The sequence below is a fragment of the Bufo bufo genome, chromosome 4 (assembly GCF_905171765.1).
Source record: "Bufo bufo chromosome 4, aBufBuf1.1, whole genome shotgun sequence".
Classification (NCBI taxonomy): Eukaryota; Metazoa; Chordata; class Amphibia; order Anura; family Bufonidae; genus Bufo; species Bufo bufo.
In genome coordinates, this window is record NC_053392.1 from 51,820,400 (window position 1) to 51,836,674 (window position 16,275).

Consider the following 16,275-nt stretch of genomic DNA (forward strand, 5'->3'; position numbering starts at 1 on the left):
GCTTGCACCACGATATGTTTTAAGACTAAGTTACTTGTTGTCATACATTCTTGGAAATATGTAGCTGGAATGCACCATGTAGCTCATGTTATTTAATATTTTATGTTACAAGAATGTACCCATAAAATTGATTAGAATAAAAAAAAAGTCAGACAGGAAATCTTCCTGATTCCCGCCTTATATATACACCTTTCAGACCTGCTATAATTTACATCACCTGAGACTTTGCTTTCCAACACACAGAGCTCTGAGAAGAAGCCAAGATTCAAATTCAGGTAACAGACACCAGAAAGGATCATTACTTGAGACTACACTGCCTAGGTTCTTAGGTATTATAGGTTATTAGAAGTTACTCTATTTATGATTTTATATATATATATATATATATATATATACACATCCCAGAAACATCAGAAATATGTAAATGACTAGATTACTAGTATAAGTACAATGGTAGAACCCTAACCCTACGTGATCTGTAGATTTATTCCAGTTCTCTACATGACAGTGACCAAATGAATTAACCTAATCTATACATAAAGGGAGTGTCTATCATCTATCTAATTCAAATATTAGCATTGCCATAGCAAATAGGAAATAATTCTGTAGGGATGGGGATAGGGACAGATCTAGTGTGGGGGTATAGAAGTCCATGGAATGTCATGCTCCTCTCAGTCTATGGTAGGGACTGATATATTGTGCTGCTATGGCTACCGTGTCTTCCTCTTCCCCTAGCAGTATGGATAATCGCTCCTCCTCCATGGTGGTGAAGTCTGGGAAGAGTTTAGACAGTCTCCTGAAGTGAATGTCCATCACTGCTGAATATTTGAGTCACCACAGCAATATGTAGGCCTCAACCTCCATAGTCACACTTCTGGCACAGTCTGATCTCCCTAGGCTTGTAGTTCTGTCAGTGCCACACGGATTTGATGAGCAGGCTGTGGGCAATCAGTCTGTCCCAGCTCAGGATCTGTTGGTTTCTGGTGTTGAGTTGTTTATCCAGATATGGAGACATTTTGTACTCCCTGTATAGGCTCTGGTATATTGTCAGCTTATGTGTTGCATTAATGTAATTCATCCAGAAGCTGATATGTTCTTCTTTGCTTTTGTGTATCGTCTTCCGGAGTCCCCCTTAGTCATACTGTACTGGTTGGTGGTATGGTCAGGCTGGGTTTGGCTTGCTTGTTCCTGGGTGCTTCATTTTTCTGCAGCTTCTTGGTGCAGCAAGAATCTGTGATGATAGATGTTTAGACTACTGCTTTGCAGATAGGTCAGTTCTGAATGATAGCACCCTTTACGTGTAGGTTGGAATCTGCCCAGTTCTGCTCGTATGTGCTGTTTGAGGTGCTCTGGTGGACATGGAGATGATGTTTGAGAATTCCTGAAGAAATATTTCTGTTGGTCCAGAATCCAACTTTGGCAAGTCTGGGTATGTATTTTTGGGCAACTCTGATTAAATTGCTGAAGGAGGCTCTGAACAGAACCTCTGAAGGGGATATAAGTTTGTATCAAGTGAGACATCACCCACCCTAGTCTGCAGAGAGACCATTACCTTTAAGGACCATTGAATAATGCTTCATTTCCCCAACTGAAGCTTCATCTTAAGTTTTACACTGGAGTTTTCTTTTCTCTGTGGTCAATCAAACAAACTAAACAACTTCTTAGTGTTAAACAGACCTTCGAGCAGAGACTTGTAGTGCAATGGAAATTAGTCTTGAGTCTTCCTGTTTTACAGAAAGATGAAGCTGCGTCTTGAAAAGCTGCTGATGCTGACACTAATACAGGTCTGTTTAGGATACAAGTAAAATCTATATCATAAATATAAACCACTGTGTAGATACTGATACATTGTAACAAACTGCATAATGTACTCACAGGGGGAGATTTGTTTCATCTTCTCCATCCCTGATCACAATGCTGTGGTTTCCAACTCCGATGAAACAGATGCAGAATATCCTGATGACATCCCAAATCCAGTGAGTATTTCTTAAAGGGACACTAAGCCATAATCGTTTATGCAATAATGACTTTTTTCAGTGTTTGACAGTCTTTTTTCTGATACCACTCTTCCATTGGTGTATGATTTGGTTGATTGGTCTATTTTATTAGATATATATTGGGCAAACTAATATCAGCTGGACTTGTAAACCTCGTAATGTGTAAGAAGGTGTCCCAACTCTCCCTGATGGCATATTGTGTTCCCAACAGAGAAGAATCAGACTGTTGGATTTCCATATTAATGTACGGAAAGAAGAAAAAATAAAATTCTATGAAAAATAGAGGTTGAAGTATACTGTATATTAAGGGTGCATACCCAAAATATATAGAGTGACGGGCACCAGGAGAGAGGATAGGACAGCAAGTGAAAAGCCGATGTTGACACGGATGTGATAAGGAATATTAGACGGAAGGCTACCTAGTGGTCAGGGTATAGCAAGGCTAACTTGCAGAAATGAATGGGTATATGGCATAACATGGATATTGGAGGCTCAGAAAAAAAAGAGGGCACCCAGAAACACCACAAATAACCGTCAAGTTAAGACCCACTAAAATGGCGTCATTGTTGTGTCAGAATAAATGAGTACTAATAATATAGCACGAGGGGGAAAAAGTAATATTAAAATGTTATACAACCATTAAAAAATTCTGAAAGAGAGCACTGTACGAAAAACTTAAAACATAAGTAGAACTCATTTTACTAGGGGGATGTCTGTCGGATAAAGCTCAAGACACCTTCAGACAGAGCCCCCCTGGTTGGGTTTGCATCTAGAATAGTAGAAATGATGGCAGCCAGGTATCCAGCGTCTGGTCATTTTTCCTTTATTCAAAACTCAGGGCACCCACATTTCGGGGGTCTGAGGTGAAACCCCCTTCTTCAGGAGTGATATAGATACAGTATATACAAACATACATATAGCTGCAACTTATATATCATCATATGTATTTTAAAAAAAGCGGAACTTCAAATACCGGAAGTGACGTCATGAGGTACGTCACTTAGGGTTGCATGCGTTCCACAGTGGAACGCGCGCTAAAATTAAATAAATTAATAATAGTAAAATTAGTAAAAAAGAGAGAGAGATCCTCAGTTACAAGAGACTGGTCAGGGCGCCGGTTCCAGTCCTATGCGATGCAGGGTGGAACGCAAGGAGACGGATGTGTAGGAGGCTGGATGATGGAAGGCGACGGAGAGCATGACCCAGGAAGCCATGCAGTATCAGACATGCGTTCCACTGTGAAACGCAGCAGTATTTTATGCGATTTATGTATAGTTAACATGATGTCATGATTGGATAAAAAACTAAAGACCATAATGAGGTAAAATATCCCAATGTTTGTCAATAAAAGGTAATACTTTATAAAATATTCTTATATTAAAGGGTGCAGTTATAGTAAAAAATAAAATATAAATTTCATAAACGCAAAAAAGTAAAAATTTAAGAAAGAGAAAAAAAGGGAGATAAGAAATCCCTCATGAGTCCCTAAAAAACATGGGATGGGATTGTCAGTCACCCAGAGGTTAAGAGAAATCAATATATTATATAAAAGGTATACTTATGGGAAGTATATACAGTATATAGTGCATAAATATATAAATATGTAATAAAAGAACATATAAATGCACAAAAATACACCAATATATCCGATCAAGGTAAAAATAGGATTGGTATATCTATATATATAGTGCATAAATATATGTAAAAGTATAGATATGTAAATAAAGGAACATATAAACACATACTGTAAATATATTTAATCAAGGTATAAATAGAATGAGTCAATAGTTTGTATATTCCAGTGACTCATTTAGACCAAATGGTGTCAAGGTATTAAGACGAAATATCCAAAACATTTCTTTACGACACAACTGTTGATAAGATAAGATTGAGGTGACCATTCAATCAGGGTCACTCGTAAGGGAGTAGGGTCTCCATTATGGAACAATGTGAAATGATGTGAGATGCTATGAGTCACTATTTTCCTAGTAATGTTTGAATGATGCTCATTCATTCTCTTCCTTAGTGTCTGAGTAGTACGTCCCACATAAAGTAACTCGCAGGGGCATAGTAGTAGGTATACAACATTAGCTGTTCCGCAATCCATTCTGTGACGGAGTTAATGGTTTCTTTGTTTTGTGGAACTGAAACTTCTTTTGTATTATGTGTAATGATGGTGCAGCATTTACATCTTCTAATTCCACACTTGAAGGCCCATGCGTCTTTTTGTTTCTTGGTGTGCCTATTAGCAGTATTACATTTCGGACAGGAGGGGGCTATTAGATCTTTTAGCGTCTTTGCTCTACAGAAAATGATGGTGGGTACTCGAGGAATAATTTTGCCTGAGATGGGGTCTTTTAGTAGCACTGCCCAATTTTTTACTAGGGAGTTTCTAATACGAGTGTGTTGAGAGTTAAATCTGGTAATCAGACTAAGCTGATGGGTTTGTATTTGTGGCTCCTGCTCTTTAGATTTCTTTTGATTGCTATCACGTGGTAATAGGCTCTCCCCCTGGGAAACTTTAAGGATTCTTTTTGTGGATTCCTCGATACCTTTGGGTACCCCTTATCTTTAAATCTATTTTTTAGAATATTTATTTGGCTCCTTATTATCTGATTATCGGAGAAATTTCTCCTAATTCACTTCATTTGGCTAAATGGAATGTTTTGTTTCTATTTTTGGTGATGGCAGCTACTATATCCAAATAACTATTAGCGTCTACGGTTTTAAAGTATGTCTTGGTGGAGATCTTCTTATTGTAAACAGTAAGGTGTAAATACAAAAAAACTATCTCAACTGGGTTATATTCAAGGGTAAAAGATAGGTTGCAATCATTAGAGTTAAGAGATTTAACAAATAGATTGCGTTCGTCTATCTCTCCTTGCCAAATGAAAATTATATTGTCAATATATCTGCGATAGAATTTCACTTTGGGGTGTAATAGTAGTCCAAATGTTTCTTCAAAGATGCCCATAAAAAGGTTTATATATGATGGAGCAAATTTTGTCCCCATCGCAGTACCATTTATCTGGATGTGGTAGGTATCATTGAAGACATAATAATTATGGTGGAGTATGAAATTAATGGCTTCGAGAATGAACTCTTTCTGGGATTTTGGCATGGCTAAATTATTAGTGAGAGTATGGGTTATGGCTCTGATTCTTAGGTCGTGTCTGATGTTGCTATATAAGGATGAAACGTCAAGTGTAACCCATATGTAATCATCTTCCCATGTGAGCGGGTCAAATAGCTCAATAAGATGGGAAGCAACTCTTAGATAGGAAGGAAGCGCGGGAACATAATTCTGTAAAAAACTGGAGATGATAGGGGGTTTTCAAGAGATTTGTGGAATTTTTGTAAGAAGTAAAACCGGGATACGGATGGGTGTAAAATTTTTACAAAAGCTCTTTATTTTTTATTAATAATACCTTGTCCATACCCTGCATCTACTAATTCAAAAAGTGATTTTTTGAAAACCTTCGTTGGATCTTCTTTAAAGATTTTTTAGTAGCCTTGATCAGATAATATTCTCTGTGACTCTGTTAAATAATAATAATAATCCGCTCCCATGATGACCAAACCTGCTCCCTAATGCTACTTTCACACTTGCGGCAGTGTGATCCGGCAGGCAGTTCCGATCTGCCGCTGACTGAAAGCATTTGTGAGACAGATCCGGATGCGGATCCGTCTCACAAATCTATTGCAAGGACGGATCCGTCTCTCCGCTTGTCATGCGGACAGACGGATCCGTCTTGTACATTTTTTCACATTTTTACCGCATGCGCAGGCCGGAAGGACGGATCCGGCATTCCGGTATTCTGAATGCCGGATCCGGCGCTAATACATTCGTATGGGAAAAAATGCTGGATCCGGCATTCAGGCAAGTCTTTAGTTTTTTTCGCCAGAGAGAAAACCGTAGCATGCTGCGGTTTTCTCTTTTGCCTGATCAGTCAAAATGACTGAACTGAAGACATCCTGATGCAAACTGAACGGATTACTCTCCATTCAGAATACATGGGGATAAAACTGATCAGTTCTTTTCCGGTATAGAGCCCCTGTGACGGAACTCTATGCCGGAAAAGAAAAACGCAAGTGTGAAAGTACCCTTATCCGCACTTTTTATTACTACAGTATCTCTTTATTTTCCATAAGGTTCTTTAGAGCCAATTGTTCCTCAACAGTGAGATTGTTTTGGTAATCCTTTCCTAAATAACAATGAAAAGCCTAAAAGGAACAATCTTTCAAGTCATCCATAACCATGTTTCTGAACTTACAGACATTCTATTCCCTTCCACCTCTTACCTATTTCTATCCAACCAATCTGTTCGACTGGCAGGTATATTTATCTGTCAGTTTTAACGTATATATTTTTTGTGTATAGTTTTTAGAATAAAACTAATGATTTAATCGTTCCAGTTTTGCCCTTGTTACTTCATTATCTGGTCTATGCTAAGAATTCTGTCCTCAGAAGAGACGTACTACTACATTGTCTTATTTCTATAAATTGTTAATTGGTTAGCTATCCGGGGTCTATTCGCCCCAATTCAATATGAAGAGTGGTGGCAGCAAATTAATTTGATTTCTAGCGCGAATTCAATCATTTTATTTTACCGATTGTACATACAATTGCGATTGTATCATGTATGGGCACAGCAACCAATCCTAAACGTCTGCTGTGCTAACGTCTACTGTGCTCACAGTGGATTCGGCTACAGAAGTCTCTAGTGGATGAGACCTGTATGGCAACTGTGGCATAGTACGAGGGGATTGGTGGGTGGTTGTCACATGTGACAAAAGGACTTCCTGATAAACTCATAAAATGGGAGGGGATGGGACCCATAAGAGGGTCCACACCCTTGGTAGAGACACTGTCGGCGCAACTGTACGACCAGGTCAGCATTGCAACTGTACGACCCTTTTCTTTATTTCAAGGTAGACAATGCGTTTCGGAGCAGACAGTGCTTCTTTTTCAAGTCTGGTGGCTGCTTGGCGCGGTGCCGGGCATGCCCGGCACCGCGCCAAGCAGGACGCACCAGCCATCATCAGCCGCCGGCACACCAGACTTGAAAAAGGAGCACTGTCTGCTCTGAAACGCGTTGTCTACCTTGAAATAAAGAAAAGTGTGTATCAAATACTGCCCTGGTCGTACAGTTGTGCCGACAGTGTCTCTACCAAGGGTAAGGGTGTGGATCCTCTTATGGGTCCCATCCCCTCCCATTTTATTGTTCACCTCACAAGGGCTGGCAAGTGGCAACCCATCCAAGTGAGGACCAGACGACACTGGCAGCACCGACCTCACACTATCACCAACGCACACTAGTGTTATGCCTACGATAGCACAACCACACAAGATGAGCCTGAATTTCTCCAAAACGACCCTCTCCATCACGTACATACCACCCTATGAGCGCCTTTTCCCCTCTTCTTGCCATTTTTGCTGATAAACTCATAGGTAGTGCTAGGAATTGGTCTGGACTATTGGGGGATATATAGTGGGTGGATCGAAATGGCTGTATTTAGAGTGTCGGTGGGGTAATCGTTATCAGACTTAGAAGTTTAGAACTTAGAAGTTTCGCTTGCTGTTGAGGGTAAGGTGGAAATTGGTGTTTTATATATGGCCATAGGGGTTTTGTAAATGGAATTGTTCAGGTCCTCCACTGGAGAACCCACAATCTGTTCTAGTGTTGCTGCCTGGCATGAATTTGAATTAAGGGTCTTATCTTCCTTGGTGTATCGCCCCCAGAGCTAAGTCTTCTGGTATTGGCAGTATTGGGGTGCTCCCTAAGTTCAATATCCACAGGGGGATTTTTTGGAGGTTCATGAATGGAGTGGTGTTGGAGGTCCTGAACTGTACGGTTACCATATACCCAAGAGGAAGTGTTTCGGTGACTAGTGATGGGCATATGTAAAGGGATAGTGATCCCTGACTTGGAATAATTCTTTCTTCTAGTGGTGGAGATATGAAGGGTATCATTTATGCCAGGAATGGCTCCAGTAGTATGGTTTTGATGTTGCTAGCTCGTACTATTATTGTATATAGTTCTGCCTTTATAGTGTCTGCTGGCAACCTGAACATAGGTATAGGGAACCTTAGTGTTAGATCAGTGTGTGATTTATTCCTGGGGGTAGCCTCAAACTGTTCAGTCAGTGCTTTTTCATAAAGGAATGCTAATTTTCATAACCTTGATCTTCTTTTCTTCTTTGAAAGATATTCATATTAGCTTTCCTTCCAAAAAGATATACCTATTTGATGCCAGCAGAACTGAAATATGCTAATCTGCATATATTTTCCCAGAGAGCAAAGCAGCATTGGTTGCACTACAATACTCATCATGCATACTAGCCATGCTAGGTTGTGATGAGAGAGAGTACCCCCAAGACCCCAACAATGGCCACTCAGCTAACCTGGGCAACTTTTGTTTGCTCCTTTGGAAAGTAAACTGGCATGAATTCCTGATGCAGGGACACTCAGTGGGGTATTATGCGCGAGTCTTTCTGATTTGCCCTAAATGAACCACAAGAAATTCAGGATGAACTACTTATTTACTTTCAATATACTCATCTCTAGTATATACCAGACTTCCTTCCAAAAGGGAAAAAAAAAAAGTCAATGCTCAGACTTTTAACCCCTTAGTGACCACTAATAAGCATTTTTACTGAAGTAAACATAAGGGGTTTAAGCTAAACGACTGGCTTTATTGATTATATGTACCCCAAAAAATAAGCCGTTATGTAGCTACATTGATGAAAAAAACAAAAAAAGGTTATAGCTCTTGAAATGCGATTCAGAAAAAATGAGCATGGTCACTACAGGCCATAACCTGATTGCTTGGGATAGGGAAGTTCCAGAGAATGATTGAAGCTCATGAGAAGTCTTAAAAATGGGAGTGAGAGGTTTAGATTTGGATTACGGTGGATGTTAGTCTTAAAGGGGTTGTTCGGGTTCAGAGCTCAACCCAGAGATATCCCCAATTTCACCCATGCAGCCCCCGTGACAAGAGCATCGGAGCAGTTTATGCTCCGATGCTCTCCTTTGCCCTGCTCTAAATCGCGCAGGGCAAAGGCATTTTCTGGAGTTCAGGTGAGGAACTGGGCTCTCCATAGAGCTGCCAGTGAGCCCGGTGAAGTCACTGGCACTGATGAGCACGCTTTAGCGCTGCCTTAGCCTGTAAAATGGCTAGGGCAGCGCTAAAGTCCCCCCATCAGAGCCTATGATGTCACCTAACACACTGCTGGGCGGAAGCCTCCGCCCAGTAGTATGTTATTGTAAATAAAAGAGCCCTTGCCCTGCGCTATCCAGCGCAGGGCAAGGGAGCACATTGGAGCATGAAATGCTCTGATGCTCTTGTCAGGGGGTCTGCTTGGGTGAAATTATAAGTATGTCAGCTCTGAACCCGGACAACCCCTTTAAATCATTTGCAGAATGTAAAGCACCGATAGGGTGGTAGGTACAGTTTAGTGTTGAGCGAAGAGATCTGTCTTCGTACAGTATTAGAATGTATGGGCTCTGATGAGCCAAAGTTAGTTACTCTCGAAGTCGAGCGTGACTTTGTTGAACAATAGAAATGGCCTTGCAGTTCACCCGGCGGTCGTTTTGCGGCGAAATTGGTGCATTCGCGATTCGTCGAGCATGCGAACATGATGCGAACGCGATGTCCCCCGCGCCATAAATTCTTTTGCATTGCGTGGAACTTTGACCCATGACACATCCATCAGGTAAGACAGGACAGCCAATTGAGATGTTTCAGCACATGGACAAACCACCACCCTATAAAAAAAAAAAAAACGATCTGGCAGCCATTTTACATTCTGTGTTTTGCCAGTGTAGGGAGAGGTTGCTTTGTGGAGCAGGGACAGACTGTTAGGGACACCAAACGCTAGCTAATAGAGTCACAAAAGTATTTTTAAGGACTGGTATAGGTGTGTTATCGATAGGTGTGATATACTGAGGGGTGTGATATACTTACAATATACTTTCTAACATAGAAAGTATGTTAGTGCATTTGCATTGTGCAGCAGTTGTGTGCGGTTCTGCTACGATACCGCAGCTATATAGAGGGACAAATGCTATTGGAACAACTAATTGCAACAGGTGTGATATACCTGTTGCCCCAAATAAACAGGGTGGTGTGATATAACTGTTGTGGCAAAAAAAATAATTGAGGGGTGTGATATACCTGCTTCCACAAAATACTGATTAAGGGGTTCAATATACCTGTTTCCACCAAATATTGATTGCGTGGTGCGATATACCTGCTTCCACAAAATTTTGGTTAAGGTGTTCAATATACCTGTTTCCACCAAATATTGATTGAGGCATGTGATATACCTGCTTCCACAAAATACCGATTAAGGGGTTTGATATACCTGCTTCCACAAAATACTGATTGAGGGGTTCAATATACCTATTTCCACCAAATATTGATTGAGGCCTGCGATATACCTGGTTCCACAAAATACTGATTAAGGGATTCGATATACCTATTTCCACCAAATATTGATTGAGGCATGCAATATACCTGCTTCCACAAAATACCGATTAAGGGGTTTGATATAACTTCTTCCACAAAATACTGATTGAGGGCTATGATATACCTGCTTCCACAAAATACTGATTAAGGGGTTTGATATACCTGCTTCCACAAATACTGCTCTTCTCTAGAGACTTAGGCACAGGGTCATTTTGAAAATGACAGGCAGAGGAAGAGGCAGGCCGTTCCGCAGGGGTGGTAGGGGTGGGGTAGGTACACCAGGCCTGAGCCTAAGTGGGGAGTTGGAGAAAACGCGTGAGAGTACTTCAAAGGATGCACCTGAGTTGGTTGAGTGGCTCACTCAGCCTGCCGCTTCTGCACCCTCCTCATCCTCTGTATCTGCACCCTCCTCACACCCTGCTGAATGCACCCCCAAATACACCACCACCACCATAGCCCCTCCACTCAAGTCAGAGAAATTATTTTCCCATCCATTCCCAGACCTTACCGATGCGCAGCCATTCTTGACATCGCATGAGGAAGAGGAGGTAGCAACGGCCGCCACCCAGCGGTCTGACGACAGTACCCAGATCGTCCCAAGGAGGGAGGTCCCCGCTGTTACTGCCTACTCCGAGATCTCAAATGTCAGTGTTGGTGAAGGTGACCATGATGACGTGTCAATGGACGTCATGTGGGTGCCCACAAGAAAGGAAGAGGAGGGGAGTTCAGTGGGAGAGACGGAGCAGTAGAGAGGGAGGAGAAGGAGGAGAAGCGGGCAGAGCTCGCAGGGCACAGTAGGCAAAAAGCAGACTGCAAATGTATCTGGAGTGAGCCATCCACCATGCACGGTCACTTCTGGCGCTCCCAGGAAGCCGGCATATGGCTCCGCGGTGTGGGCTTTTTTTTATGTGTCAGCTGCTAGTCAACAGTGTTGCCATCTGCAGCCTGTGCTGTCAACGCATAAGTCGCGGTAAGCCCAACACTCACCTATAAACGACCGCCTTAAGAAGGCACCTGTCCTCCCATCACCGAGCCCAGAGGGAGCAATGCCGTCAGAACCCACAAAGCCACACTCTCAGTGCTCCATGTCCTGCTTCTTCTCCTTTTCTTCTCTCCTCCAATTTGTCCTCCACTCCACCTTTCACTGTGCCGTCGTCACATTCATCTGGCAGAAGGTAGGCTTCCATGACCCAAATGTTCGAGCGTAAAAAGTTAATGATGCCGGATAACCCTCTTGCCCAACAGCTGACCGCTGGCTTGTCGGAAATGCTAGCCCGCCAAATACTGCCATATAAACTGGTGGACTCGGAGGCCTTTAAAAAATTTGTGGCCATTGGTACACCGCAATGGAAGGTCCCCGGAAGGAAATATTTCTCCCAGAAGGGCATCCCAGAGCTATATGGCCATGTTCAGCGGCAAGTGAATATATCTATGGCACACAGTGTCAGTGCCAAGATACATCTGACCACAGACACGTGGTCTAGCAAACAAAGGAAGGTACTTAACTTTTACTGTCCACTGGGAGAACCTTCTGACGGCCGTCAAGCATGTAACCCGTGGCTCCCGTGTGGATTTGGTGTTACCACCAAGGATTGCATGCAGGCCTGCCTCTTCTTCTCCTCCTCCTACTCCATCTTCCTTCTCCTTCAGTGCTGACTCCTCCTTTTCCACTGCTACCGCCTCTTCCGCTGCGCCCCCCAAGCTCCCCAGAACCTATTTAACGTTGCCATGCTGTGCTGCAGCTGTTGTGCCTGGAAGCCAAGAGCCACACCGGTCCTTCACTGCTTTCAGCTCTGCGGTCACAGGCCGATCAGTGGCTAACCCTGTTCAAGTTGACAGTTGGTAAAGTGGTGTGCGACAACGGTGCCAATCTGCTGAGCGCACTGAAACAGGGCAAAATGACACCCGTGCCGTGCATGGCACACGCCCTGAACTTAGTCGTGCAGCGATTCATTGTCAAATACCTCGGGGTCCAGGACGTCTTTCGGCAGGCCAGGAAAATCTCTGTCCATTTTAGAAGATCTTACACGGCCATGGCTCGCCTTGCTGATGTTCAGCGGCGACACCACTTGCCCGTCAGACGTCTGATTTGTGACTGCCCGATGCGCTGGAACTCCACCTTGTATATGCTTGATAGGCTGCTCTAGCAGAAACGTGCCGTTAACGACTACCTGTACGAACAGGACAGGTTCTGGGGAGCTTGGTTTCTTTTCACCGCGCCAGTGGCTGCTCATGTGCGATGCATGCAGACTTCTGCGGCCATTTGATGAGATCACCAAACTGGTCAGTCGCAGCCAGGGCGCCAACAGTGACATTGTACCTTATGCCTTCTTTCTGGAATGTGCATTGCGTTGTGTCATTGATCAAGCCGTCGAGGCGCAGGAGCTGGAAGATGAGGAAGTCGCAAAGCTGAATGAATTTCCAGGGGGGGGGGGCTACTGTATCTGGGACAATTCAGCAGGAGTCTGAAGAGGAGTCAGAGGAGGATGGTGGCTGGGGGGAGGAAGAGGAGGAGGAGGAGCAACAAGAGCAGGCTTTGTGGGGGACTTTAAACTTTTTGGGGATCCCTGGTGTTGTCTGTTGCTGGGGTGAGGAGATAGAGGACGACATTCTCCTGGGCAATAAGCAGGAGCCAGGGCGCTCCACCGCTTCCAGTTTAGTGCAAATGGGGGGCCTTCATGCTCCAGTGTTTGAAGAGGGACCCCCGTATGAAAAGCATAAAGGGCAAGGACCAGTACTAGGTGGCAACGTACTTAGACACCTGGTACAAACAGAAAATGGTGGACATGTTACCAGCATCACAGAGGGCTGGCAGAATGCAGCATTTGCAGGCCCTGCTGCGAGAGATGCTGCATTCTGCTGTTGCGGGTGCTGGCAGAGGAATTTCCACCCACAGCGAAATAGGTGCGGGTACCAATCCTACTGCGCCTGCAAGAAGAGGGTGGTTTGAAGATGTGTTGTTCACTTCGGATATGAGATCATTCTTGCAGCCAACTTATCGACAGCAGCCCTCCGGATCCAACCTCAGAGAATGCCTAGATTGACAGGTGTCCGACTACATAGGGTTAATGACCGATGTGGACTCTGAGAAGCGAGGAATCCCTGGACTACTGGGTGTGCAGTCTTGACCTGTGGCCAGAGCTGGCACAATGTGCCATGGAACTCTTGGCTTGCCCCTCGTCCAGTGTCTTGTCCGAAGGGATGTTCAGCACAGCAGGGGGAATCGTGACCGATAAGCGCACTCGCCTAGCTCACGACAGTGTGGAATACCTCACATTTCTAAAAATAAATGAGGCATGGATCTCGGAGGAATTCAACACCTGTGACGACCACGTGTAATTGAATTTCCTTATTCCAGCCCACACATCCGCCACCACTCAGAACAAAGAATAGTCCTTGTCTTATGTATATACAGCGGCATAAAAGGCCTTTTCTGTCAGGTGAATTCCTAATTTTTGGGGCCTGTACTCCAGTGGCCTACAGTAAAATTTTTATCCAGTGACCGCCTAATGTACCTCCAGACACATCATCACAAGTTCTTTTCTGTCAGGTGAATGCCTAATTTTTGGGGCCTGTACTCCTGTGGCCTAAAATAAAAATTTTCTAGGCTCCAGCAAGGAACATTTTTGAGAGTTTACCTTTAAGACACATAAAAATGGCCCCTGATTAAAATACATTTTTTTTGTGGGAATTTTTGCCAATGTTCCCCCTCTGGTATATCACTGTCCATGTTGTGGGACTATTTGTGCACTTCTAGTAAGTATTTGGTGGCTGCAAATATAACCTGAATGTTTTTCAGGTTCGCCTGCCATTAAAGTTAATGGGGCCCGCCGCGAACGAGGGTTCGCGAACATTTGATTGTGAGCGCTCATTCGCGAACCGTCCCAGCTGATGTTCATCCATCACTATTGAACAACTTTAGAAGTTGATTTTTGAAGTGCAAACCACTTTAAAACTTGAAACCGAACTCGACCTTAGTTCCAAGGTACTAGTTGGAACCAAAGCCGCATTGCTATCCATGCATTGCTATTGGGAAGGAATTGTGATCTGCTTGGAACTTTGCCTTAATACTGCTGGATTTAGTCCTACTCCTATCCTGCAGTTTAGTAAAGAGAGACTGATTTATTTGTATCTACTGGCCTGGTTACTGACTCCTTCTTCATGTAACATAGTTTACATTGTAACACAGTTTATAAGGCTGAAAAAAGACATTTGTCCATCCAGTTCGGCCTGTCATCCTGCAAGTTGATTTAGAGGAAGACAAAAAAAAAAAAACTGAGAGGTAGAATCCAATTTTCCTCACTTTAGGGTAAAAAAAATTCCTTCCCGGCTCCAATCAGGCAATCAGAATAACTCCCTGGATCAACGACCCCTCTCTAGTAGCTATAGCCTGTAATATTATTACACTCCAGAAACACATCCAGGCCCCTCTTGAATTCCTTTATTGTACTCACCATCACCACCTCCTCAGGCAGAGAGTTCCATAGTCTCACTGCTCTTACCGTAAAGAATCCTCTTCTATGTTTGTGTACAAACCTTCTTTCCTCCAGATACACAGGATGTCCCCTCGTCACAGTCCTGGGGATAAATAGAGTATGAGAGAGATCTCTCAGTACTGACCCCTGATATTTTTATACATACTGTAGTTATTAGATCTCCCCTCAGTTGTCTCTTTTCTGAAGTGAATTATCCTAATTTTGATAATCTTTCAGGGTACTGTAGTCCAACCATTTCAGTTATTACTGTGCAGACACTTAATCCATATGTCTACCTTGCACCCTGCCAAAACACTTAAAGGGGTTCTCAGGGTTTATAGCTGAACCCGAACATAACCCCTTCCTCCCTCATTCTTCCCCCTTGCCCTGCGCTGTATCTTTATCTGTATCTGCATTTTATTTAGATCCGTTGACGTACTGGCTCTGCATGGGAATGCTAGGCAGAGCCTTCCACCTAGCATTGAGCTTGGTGACATCACCGGCACTAATGAGCGGTCTTTAGTGCTGCCGTAGCCTGTAAAACAGCCTAGAGCAGCGCTATAGACCGCCCCTTAGTTAAGGTGATGTCACCAGGATCACTGTTAGATGGAAGCCTTCGTCTAGTAGTGTAAAAAGGTAAACAAAACAGCCGTGATGAAGTGCTGCGCAAGGGGGAGCATCAGAGCATAAATATGCTGAATAAGTGACATCAAGGGCACCACAATCATAACCAGGCAGAAGCCCCAATACCAAGGTGTGCGCGAGTGGAAAAAAGGTGTGCCCTCCAGTCACTGTATGGCCTCAGGGAGAGACAAAAAGGAGAAATTGCCACTGTGAGTACTACTACCACTCTCTGCTCCCCTCTACTGGGCAATCTGACACCGAGGTCCTATCTCTGAGAATTGGGCCACAACATTGGTGCATTACATGCTTTGTTTTCCCCATGCACACTTGTCTTTCCAGGACTGATTTTATGTCTCACATATGCTCTTATTTTACAGAATAAAGCTTATTTACCTCCTCATGTCAACGAGTATGTCAATGTGAAGAACAGAAAGACTGTGCAAAAACGAGCGGTTGGAAGACAAGTGAATATCCCTGCTTCGGTTATTGAGAGCATGGTAGGTGTAATGCCAATAAGCGATAACTGGTAAATACTATGGAATACTGGTATACATTACTATGGATCCTAGAGGAAGACTTCTGCTGTTCAAACTCTTCAGGAACAGCTTCCCAGTTTACAAATAACTCCCAACATTTCCATGCTAAATCTCTAGATATTTTAAACTTAACCCTATCCTGTCTTACTAAGTAATGCCCCAAGATCACATA

General features: G+C 43.3%; 1 protein-coding gene across 1 annotated transcript in view; it reads left to right on the forward strand.

Annotated features, from left to right (window-relative positions):
* Positions 1-216: 216 nt before the first annotated feature.
* Positions 217-16,275, forward strand: part of LOC120997229 (serotriflin-like) — a 49,577-nt gene continuing 33,518 nt past the window's right edge. The window contains exons 1-4 of the mRNA XM_040427225.1: positions 217-275; positions 1,736-1,784; positions 1,878-1,976; positions 15,945-16,064. Of these exons, the coding sequence (XP_040283159.1) occupies positions 1,740-1,784; positions 1,878-1,976; positions 15,945-16,064 (264 nt within the window). The 5' untranslated portion in view covers positions 217-275; positions 1,736-1,739. The remainder of the gene's footprint in view (positions 276-1,735; positions 1,785-1,877; positions 1,977-15,944; positions 16,065-16,275) is intronic.